We start from the raw sequence: 10,734 nt of genomic DNA, 5'->3' as shown, positions 1-10,734 counted from the left end.
AAAAAAAAAAAACTTTGTCCGACCTACCGACCCTATGCTGAAATTTCATGTTACCGGAAACACACTACTTTTTTTCCTATGCCTTATTTGAAGGAATATAACTCCTGGAAGTCAATGCTAACGTCCCTTTAGCATGTCAATGGAGTTTGACATTGACTTTAGCATTACCATGGCGATATTTTTTAAAATGAAGCATGTCTTGAATTGAAATATACAATGTGAGTAATACTTTTTGTTGTTTATTTATTTTTAAAGCCCACTTTAACTGTCATGTCATTAAACCAGTTAAAGCAGTGGTGTCTAAACGATGGCCCTGAGGCCATTTGCGGCCCGTCATCCATTTTACAGCAGTCCACGACATGACAAAAAAAAAAAAAAAAAAAAGACATTTGAAATCTCAAAAATTCACATGAACTGTCGCATTTGCATCATCCGAGGGGGGACTAATGAATCCTTTACTGGAACTGAGATGATTTTATTCTTCCAATAAATGAATCACTTCATTTATTGGAAGGGGGGGAGGGGGGTGCTCAACATCAACAAAAAGTGACCAATTTTCCAAGTACTTGTAAGATGGCGTTTACTGTAATTTAGTTGTCCCAAACACGAACCTTTGCTGACATGGTCGCAAAAGAGAGAAAATGCTTGTTATTATTCGTGTAACCCATTTAAACCTTTCCTGCACCCTGTAACCTGATCATCTTTATCTCCATGGCATTCAGGGTACTTTCACAACATCAGGAACGTGTGCGCGCATACACACCCACACACGCACACACGCACGCACGCACGCACGCACGCACACACGCACACACCCACACCCACACACCCACACACCCACACGCACACCCACACCCAGTGTAGTTCGACTCTAACTGGGGCGGGCTGCCTGATGAGAGAAATATGGAAGTCCCTGTGCAAACTGGCGCGCAGCTGTTTGAGGAGCAATTGAAATCAAAAAGAAGAATCTTCAGTTGAAATTAATGAACATAGGTAACGAGTAGAGGTGTAAAAAATAATTAACCACTCATTAATTACTAGATTAATCGACAACTGTTCAAATAATCAAATAATTGTTTAGAACCATTGTTGAACATAAAATTGTCCAAATCGTCTGATTTCAGCCTCTCAACGGTAATTATTCTGCAAATTCTATAGTCTTTCATGAAAGCTGACTGACTATCTTTTGTGTTGAAACAAAATAAGACAATTGCAAACATCTACTTTGACTTTGGGAAATAATGGCCGTACCAGAAACCAAATCAACCCCAAAAGGTTGGTGAGCACAGGGGTACTGGCAAGTAGTTTGGGTTTTCCGCAAATAATGGTGTGGGGGGTGCGTTTGGGGACAGGTTCCGAAGAAGGCCAAACGACTGTTATTTTACATATATTTATTCTTGAACACTGCTCGTATGAATGCTATGACTAACGATTCACTTCTCTCCTTGGTTTATGTAGACTGGTATAAATAAATGGACTTTTTGTAAAACATTTTATTTGAGGTCTATGAGGAGTTACAATACACAATAGTATTGTGACAGCACTAGTGACCATGACAAATGACCTCCTTATGGCCTCTGACAAAGGCCTTGTTTCTGGACTTGTCCGATAAGACCTTAGTGCAGCCTTGGTCACACTCGACCACCACATTCTTTAACAAAGATTACAGCATGCTACGATACAAAAGGAGCTGTCCAAACTGGTTTCAATAATCCTTATCATTTCGCTTACGGTTAGTAAATATCTTTAACAATGACTCAATGTTTATGAAACGTAATTATGGTGTACACAGGGATCTGTACTTGGACCAATACTATTAGTTTTTCATACATGCTCTCTCTGGACTGTCTTATTTATCTTATTTTCATTTTACTAACTCAATTTGGCATTCAAATTTCTAAATAAAATACAAAAGTGCTTATCAACAACTACAAGAATTCAGTGAACCAATACCAAGATGTAAGTATGAGCCATTCATGTGACCAGTAAACTTCAGCATTTTAAATGATGATTCATTTGGAGTAGAATATTATTCAGTCGTCCTCTTTGGGTAACAATGTAGCCTTATTTCCGCTTTGGAAGAAGTTCATCATAAAAAGGGGAAATGACTAACGTTTTTGGTATCCAAATGTTCGCTTTCAACTGATCCCTATCTCCAAACTATAATTTTCCCAAATTACCCAAAGCACTGCTCAACCCCCTGCTGTTGGGCTAGAGTGTGACGTAATTAGCCTCGTTAATTCGGTCATTTAGGAGGATTATTTTTTTTAAGCAGATGGCAGTTTTACTTTGGCCATAAAAACAATTGTACCGCAGCAGACAGATATCGGTGGAATAGTCTACTGCGACCGCAACACAATGCCAAAGAAGCGTACAGGACAAACTGGAAGGGGAGGCTTCATGTTGGCTCCATGCGACTAGGCCCGCACCTTGCAAATGAGTAATTAATTAACTTAAATCAAAGAGCCAATTGTTTTCACCTGGGAGCTGCGCGTCAGCATCTCCATCATAAGCTCATCACGAGCTTCCACGGCTCATTCGCTTCAATCCGCACGACAGGGAGACACTTCGGTGTGTTCAGGACTGAAATCACTACTTCATCAGTATCCTAATTCTTACCGTTTAAACATCACCTCCATCTCCTTAATCTGCTTTCGGGAGAACTCCTTGAATTCCGTGTAGGGGTTGAAGACGCGGCTAGCCCGAGGGGGAGCGTTGCCCTCGTTTATGTCGAGCCGTCGGTTTAGTTTCGCAGACAGCTCGGACGAAGTGTCGCCACAAGCTGCTTCGGACTCCTGATATTTGGTCGTGACGATGGTCTCCTCGAGCTCCGGCCTCTGCTCGGTCTCCTCTGATGCGGCCAGTCGCGACTGAAGCTTCTTTGCGAGCTCTTCCGACGCCATACTGTTTCAGGGACGTTGCTCACGGCGACTGACTGTCAAGAGTCGAAAGAATGTAGAGCTGTGGATATGCTTGCAGTGCGACTGGCAAACCGCGTCTCTCTCGCCCACATGACGCAAGCAGCTTCCGCTTATGTGCTTCACAATAAAGCTCAAAGAGTAAAAACTGCGTTAACGGAAAAGGGGACGAAGTAAATCGTCATTGGGTGTAACCTCCTCCGTTCGAAATTAGCTGCAATAGCTTTCAGCACATTCGGGACCTTAATAAGGAGCTGTATACAAAATGGATGGATGTATGGCCTACAATGCTCCAATCCAAGAAAAATTGTGAACACCTTATTAGTTGAGGGTTTGAAATTTGAACCTGTCCGAATTTAAAATTGTTTTTCCATTGCATGTTTTTAACTTGCAACTCTGCTTTAACAAGTCACGAATAAACAACGTTTGATAAAATAACATCTTGTATCTTGTAAACGTGCCGCAAAAAGTAAATTTGTTTTGGATTATTTTGTGGCTGTAAGGAATGCTTAATAAAACATCCACTGCTGCAACATCTATTTATTGCCTTTTTAATTAGTGGCACATTGGTGTGTGTGTTTGCGTGTGTGTGTGTGACAGAGAGAGAGAGAGAGAGAGAGAGAGAGAGAGAGAGAGAGAGAGAGAGAGAGAGAGAGAGAAACAAAAACATGCAATTGTGGGATTAGCATTCGAGCTGAGTATTCTGTATGTGGTTAACTTGTTAAAGATTGCCAAATCTTGTCTGCCAATGCCAGGTTGTATTTTTGCTGTTGTCAATAAATTTTGTTTTAAGGTTCAGTTGCCAGACTGGTGTTGTGTTCATTACAAATATGGCTCCAGGTTTTTTTGTTTTCCCTCCCAATGATAAAGGGTTGCTTGACCGATACTGAGAAAAATATTCATAAGTATAGTTTTAAAATATGATTTAAAATGCTGGAAGGGCTAAACTGGGGATACACAGATTTCTGACAGGGCTACAGCATCCCCCAAACTCCGGTGCAGCGCCGTCCTTGATTGAGTGATGAGTTCGTAGCCTACGGCAGTTAGACCATAAGGTCGAAGTGTGGCAAGGAAACAGAGGTCACTCAACTGATTCCTTTGGCGGTTGAGTCATGTCTTTTAGTGGAGGCAGCATGTCGGTGGTGCAGCATCTCACTCACTGTGGACGAATGAGTCTTGTCATCATTTGAGGCACCCTCAGGGCAGAGAGATATTGCTATAAGAGCTGGCCTCAGTTTGCCAACCAGTATTTCTCTTATCTGTTGATTCCTGCACAGCTCCCATGATATGAAAATCATCACATATCAAACTATTAGCCAAATTACAGTGTGCTATAAGATATACTGATATCAGGCCCACAGCATTCACATCATTCATCATGAATCCTACTACCTGTACATCATTTACAAAAATCTGTGAATTACAAATTGGATCCATTCCACTTTGCATATGAAATACACTGTGGGCCAGATGATGCAGTCACTGTGCTCACCCATATTGTAACCAAACATCTGGCTCAATCAAATAACTATGCAAGAGTCATCTTTCTAGATTTTTCATTGGCCTTCAATACATTTCAACTCAGCATTTCAACCCATATTTGATTCACTGGTATGCATATTTTCTCATCAAAAGAGTACAGCTGGTCAGGGTAAATAAAATCCTTTCCTCTGCAATCACAAGCAATGTCCCCTCTACCCTCTCCCAAGGCTGTGTGAGTTCAACTCTACTCTTTACCATATACACAGATAATTGCCGCTCATCCTCAAATAACCAATTTGTCATAAAGTATTCAGATTACACCATTTTGATAACAGTGCAGAATAACTCCCCGAATCAACAGGGAGTGGACATGGTTGTGACATGGAGTCATTGCTCTGGAAATACACACCCCAAAAAAACAGAGGAAGTGGTTTTCAACACCAAACCCTCCCTTAATCTATAGTTCCCAAAGTCATTCATAATTTTTGTATAAAATAGATGGAGTCATTCAAATATTTGGGAGTTATGATTGACTCAACATTATCATGCAAACATCACACTGACTTCATCTGCGGAAAGATAAAACAATGAATATATATTGTATTTTCTCTATCGCCTCAAGTCATTTGGGGCCACACAGCATGTACTGTAGTCCTTCTGTTTTTCACCTCCATCACCTTTAGTGTGCTGCTGTACTGTTTGGCTGCCTCACAATCATTGCACAATCTGGTCTGAGACACCTGATTAAAATCTGGAGCAAGATTGCAGGCCACAACCTATGGATAAACTGTTCAAAGCTGCCTATCATAACAGCACCATGCGTTTGGGTAAGAATATCATCTCTGACCTTAGGCATGCCCTAATCAAGGAAAATGTGCTATTACCATATGGGCATGGGTACTGTGTGGCTTGCTGTAACAGGATAAGGTTCAAACAGTCCTTTTGCAGTCAATCGTAAAACTAAACAAAGCTTTCTAAAAATCACACAAAATCAATGAGGCGTTCATGAGAATAGAGGCTCTTCATACGTTAAATGTTGATGTTTATAAATGGTGTTTATAAATGGATTGCTTGCATATGGTGATGCTGCTGTTTTAATGCAAGATTAATTTTAGATCTTGTTTCTGACAATCAAGTACTGGTATCTATCTATCTATCTATCTATCTATCTATCTATCTATCTATCTATCTATCTATCTATCTATCTATCTATCAGCACTGTGTGTACTCAACTGTATTTTAGAGCATTTAAAACAACCACCGCTGTATACAAAGCAAAAAAAAAAAAGCATGGCGAATTTTTAAAAAAATAAATAAATAGATAAGCACCCGCCCGTGACCCTTGTGAGGATAAAGCGGTTCAGAAAATAGATGGATGGATCAATAAATAAACAAATAAATCCAGCAGTACCGTTTTAAATCAGTGTACTGTCTGGGAGGAATAGCATCTCGCATCTTGTGTAGAAACCGGAAAAAAATCACGTTTCTTCCTTCAAAAGAAATCAAAGTGTAAAGTTCGCAGTTATTAAAGTTTGTCGACCTTCAGTTTTATTTCGAAGCAGCTCTTGCGGACGCAGCGTGAACCACTTCCTTCTAGGGAAGCGAATGACGTTGAATGACACATTTTTATGAGTTCATTCGACTCAAGCAGGACAACTGAGATGGAGGAAAACTATTAAATGAATGACATCTAATCAACGACAGCGACTGGTTAGTGCTCTGCTGCAGACAATAAAGAGGACGGTAAGACATTGGTATATATAATATATACGAGCTGTCGCTCGATTTTACTCTACTGTCTATACAGTATACCTGTTTACATTGACAGCTGTTAATGTAAATATGGTGAAGAAGAAGGTAATTCACACGTGACCTTATTGCAACTGCGGTTTCAGAGGTTAGCAGGCGTAGGGCGTAAAGAAATGCCTCTCGTATAACGGGTGGAATCGACCGCGGGGAAACCGTCGGAAGACGTGAGGATTAAATAGTGTATTCGGAACCCGTGTACTGTACAATTCGGGCTAAAATGATGTTTTCGTTGATTAATATAGCTGTGTCTTTTATTGTTTTCCCATACAGCTAAAACCCGCATGCAGTTTCCGCTGGCATTGTAGCAAACCAGAAGGATGAACTCCTCGCTCCCGCGGTAAGTTTGAATAGTGTAGAACTCCAACAAGTGTATTATTCAACTTTTCACTGAGTTGTGAATCTCCATCTCTTCATTGACAAGCGAAACACTGTCAGAACATGAATTATGAAAAGTTTGGAAAGTCCCGGATTAGTAGTCAGGTGGTCAGTTTTATATTTAATAATAGCCGGAATTAAAAATCGAACCATTTGATTTTGCTTGACAGAGCTTACACAGAAGTGAGTGTACGTAAATCTACTTTTCAATATGAAACGTGTGCATGTACTCACCTTTAACCTTGACGTGTTGTGTGTGTTATTGACAAGAGGCAGGTAGACCTATTGTCCCTTTTAGCTATTTTGTATTCAACAGCCAGGACAGAGATGTGCGTGTCACATTTTTACAGTATGAGTTCTGTAGTCACCACCATGTTTTTCCTCTTTGCCATCAGTCTTTGAAAAAAAAACCCACTAAAGGCCAAAGGAAAAAAAAAGTTTTAGAGTCTCAACCCTCAAAATGACATGGAAGCACCTCCCCTGGTGCTAATTTTCATGAGAATTTTCCTCTTGTGGATCATACACAAGTCCAGCCCATATTGTTTTCATGAGTGTACAGACCTGTCTGACTTCACCAGAACTGCAAGCGTGTTAGCAATGTGACAGCTGTCTCGAAGGTGATGTTTTAAGTTCGTGTTAATGAATAGGTCTGCTTTATGTGGGACTAGATGAACTGCTGGTATCTGACAGAATAAAAAGACGATGGTATGCGTTATATCAATGAGAGTTGTCATGATGATAGAAAACGACAGCGTATGACTTAAAGAGCAGCCTGGAAGAGGTTTTAGTTCAAATAAAGGGTGGTAATTTGGTGTGCTCTCTTAAATCCAACAGTCAATGCCTCAGGTATGTTAATAATACCTGTTTCAACCTGCAAGAAGGACATTGGCAGCTGTTTTCTGCTCTTAAAACATTACGTGAAGCAGGCACGTGGCTCAACACAAAAAAAGGGCACCCAAAATTATTAACAGCAGCATTAATAGTTGTCATTTCCGTTAACCTCAAATAATTGGCCATCTGATATCAAAAGTCTTTTGGATGGAATAGATGGAGAGTTTAACTCATTCATGCACCAATAATGATAACCTGTAAGCTGATAACATGATAGGCTGTCCACTGTAGTAACCACTGTCCCTGAAAGGGTTAAAAATAAATATTTTAAATATTGATGAATATGAAGAAAAAAATTTGGCTCTTGGCAAAGGGCATATTTTTCTCCTCCGGGGCAAAACGACTGATGCTAGAACACCACCAGGGGTCTATCTGTGCATGTGCTTGATGTGAAGCATAATCCTACTGAATCAGACTTACTGTCAAGACCATGATGCGTCAAGCGATGAAAGTGACACTTCTGGTTTGTGGGAGTGGAGCGTCTTATAAAGTGTATGAACAATGATTTCCTGCTGAAATGACCAGAATGATCTGGCTGTGTTTTTCTCAGACACTTGAGTCACCTTTTCGTATTCTGGAAGTGGAAGAGAAGAGCGGATGTTTGTGTCTTCCCAGGTGCTGCATTTTACTGCAGGAAGGTCTGCTCCACTACAGTAGAAGCAGGTGAACAGCTCATTCTGTCTTTTCTTGAGCGGCATCCAAAAGTATTGTAACAGTAAAGCTAAAGCTTATTTTTTGCTTTCGACTGAAAACATTTGGGTTTGATATAATTAAAAGAAAAAAATGTAGATGTGGATGTTTCATCTTGTACTTACATTTGGATTGCCTGCTCAAGTACATTTTAGAAGACCTTTTTTAGACAGCTTTTTTTTTTTTAAACCCACTGTTGTCTTGTGAGCTATAAATATTGCCACGTGACTGACAGGTGTTTTTTTTGGTGTTGTTGTTATTCAGGTGTGTCCTGTTACATAAAAAAATAAATAGTGCTGAAGGTTTCCACTCAATTTCAGGTTAGAGTTTTGCCTGTGGAGACAACATTTATACGAGTTAGAGGTGAGCTCAACATGAAAACCAGAGAGCTGCGCAAGAGTGGAAAAAATACGCAGTTCAGTTGTGAGGCTGAGAAAAGACACATATGATCAAACAAAGCCATTAGCCAAACAGTGCTCTTTGCGATTGCAACCATTTAACTCGTCCTGGAGAGGAAAGTAACCACTGATGTCGAGTGTCGAAGTAACAGTCGTCAGATGGGTGGAAATGTACAGATACAGGTTTAAACAATTCTGTGAGAAAGTTTCATCGACCGATGTTAACCGTTATACCACAGTGATGGAAAAGCTAAAACTTTGAGAATACTGTAGGTTGTGTGTCGGATCCAGATGTATATTCATGGACATGCTGAAGTTGAACTGTTGATATCTTGCCTCATAGTCAAACCCAAATGTTTCAGTCGCCAGCAAAAATAAAGCTGTTCAAATACTTTCGGAGGTGAATTACCCTGTATACCGGTACCCTTATAAGACACTTCAATTATTACACCAGCACATTTTATTGTGATCCAGTAAAAAAGCCGTGTTAAATAATTAGCCATGATAGATTAATGCTGTGTTTTGACACAAGGATTTGACCATGTTTACCAATACGTATAGATTTAGCTTTCAATTAGATTTCATTTAAATTTTTTGTAGATGCGACTGAAATCCACAAGAGGAAGCTGTTCCTATGGTTCAGCCATCTTCCCCAGGAAGAGAAGCAGTTTGGAGGCTACTTTAGCCCAGAGACAATGCACGTGGACCCGCTGATTCTGGAGAGGAAGCCAGAGGAAAGAGCGGGACTCCTCAGCTCCCCCCTGAAAATCCAGGAATCTTCCAGCTCTTCTCTGACAGTCGAGCAGCTTTTTGAAATGAATGGAGACCAGTGTGAGGACCGAGGATTAAACGTGCTGCTGTACGGCGCAATCGGAACAGGTAAAAGCACAATTGTGCGGAAGCTGGTGCTGGATTGGTGTGCCGGGACCACGCTGACTGACTTCAAACTGCTGATTCCCTTTTCTTGTGAGGATCTTGGCGAGCTGACGAAGTAAGACATTTTTGTATTGTGGGTAAATGTGCTTGTGTGTGTTCTCTCTGGGTACAAGTTAGGTTCTGAGAAGGCTCTAGTGGTCAAGTTGTCCGTAGATGCGTCTCTTTGCGTCAACCCTGTAATATTACTGATGACCAGTCTAGGGAGTCCCCCGCCTTTCACTCTCGACCAGGGTTCACCAAGCTTTTTGAAACTGAGAGACTTCCTGGGTATCGATCCATTTGAAAGTTAGTAGTTTGATACACACTTTTTAAATAACATTATTATTGTGTGTTATTATTCATACATAGTGATATTCATTGATGCAAAGACAAAAATCACAATACTTTCTCACCATAATTAGGAATCAGATCAATATCAATGTGGGAGACTTTTTTTTTCAGTACACTGTATATAAATCTTAGCCAGTGTTTCCATTTTCAAATGATCACTTTCAAAACATTCCCAGAAAAATCACAATGTCCCCTCATTGGCGAGATATTCTTCAAACAGTCCCGCCGGCCACTCATGTGGTCCATGGGGGCTGCCTGGTGTGTGCGAGCACCACATTGGTGACCAACTGCTCAAGACAAACCGGGATTTGCTTTAGCTCCTCTGTGACCCTGAATCAGATGAGCAGTACTGAGAATGTGTATGTCAAAGAATAATTTCAATTGCTTTCACACGACAACGAAAGAAAGTAAAGTAGTGGCAGGCCAATGGGCCTGAAGGAATATTTACAGTCAAGCCTGCCTCAAAAACTACCCACACATGAGTATTTTGCGGTAAACTCAGTACTGTGATGTGGCAAGGATCCACATACAGTAAATATTCCCATCCCCGGAATTCTATGAAACGGAATATCCTTCACCCGGAACAAAAGCCTGTGCATTAACATTTTGACTACGATATTACATGTTACCGGAACTTACGTAAGCGGAAATTCCACTACACGTAACCCGGATTGAGACGTCATGCCGCGGGAGCTGAAATAAACGCAATGCCCATCCGATGCTACGGAACGACGACACCGAGACACATTTTCACTTCGCGTTTTTCGATCATCAGATTCGAAACGACGACGTGTAAGTGAGTTTTTATTGGCGTGCGTTTTACTGTAATTGTGAATGATTTTAACTTTATTCACTTAACGTCCTGTAGAACGCGGCACTAGCTTAAAAGCAGCACCCACTCGACA

At 40.7% G+C, this 10,734-nt stretch overlaps 2 protein-coding genes across 2 annotated transcripts in view; one reads left to right on the top strand and one right to left on the bottom strand.

The window, feature by feature from the left end:
• efhd1 (EF-hand domain family, member D1) overlaps positions 1 to 2,903 on the bottom strand; it is a 22,529-nt gene extending 19,626 nt beyond the window's left edge. Inside the window, exon 1 of the mRNA XM_019861413.1 lies at positions 2,620 to 2,903. Coding sequence (XP_019716972.1) covers positions 2,620 to 2,903 — 284 coding nt within the window. The remainder of the gene's footprint in view (positions 1 to 2,619) is intronic.
• A 3,084-nt stretch (positions 2,904 to 5,987) lies between these two features.
• The window catches only part of nlrx1 (NLR family member X1), a 24,370-nt gene continuing 19,623 nt past the window's right edge, over positions 5,988 to 10,734 (top strand). The window contains exons 1-4 of the mRNA XM_019861600.1: positions 5,988 to 6,143; positions 6,480 to 6,546; positions 8,026 to 8,138; positions 9,164 to 9,554. Of these exons, the coding sequence (XP_019717159.1) occupies positions 6,527 to 6,546; positions 8,026 to 8,138; positions 9,164 to 9,554 (524 nt within the window). The 5' untranslated portion in view covers positions 5,988 to 6,143; positions 6,480 to 6,526. The remainder of the gene's footprint in view (positions 6,144 to 6,479; positions 6,547 to 8,025; positions 8,139 to 9,163; positions 9,555 to 10,734) is intronic.

The sequence above is a fragment of the Hippocampus comes genome, unplaced genomic scaffold (assembly GCF_001891065.2).
Source record: "Hippocampus comes isolate QL1 unplaced genomic scaffold, H_comes_QL1_v1.1 scaffold122, whole genome shotgun sequence".
Lineage (NCBI taxonomy): Eukaryota > Metazoa > Chordata > Actinopteri > Syngnathiformes > Syngnathidae > Hippocampus > Hippocampus comes.
The sequence above is the reverse complement of the archived record's forward strand: the minus strand, read 5'-3'. Positions and strand labels throughout refer to the sequence as shown.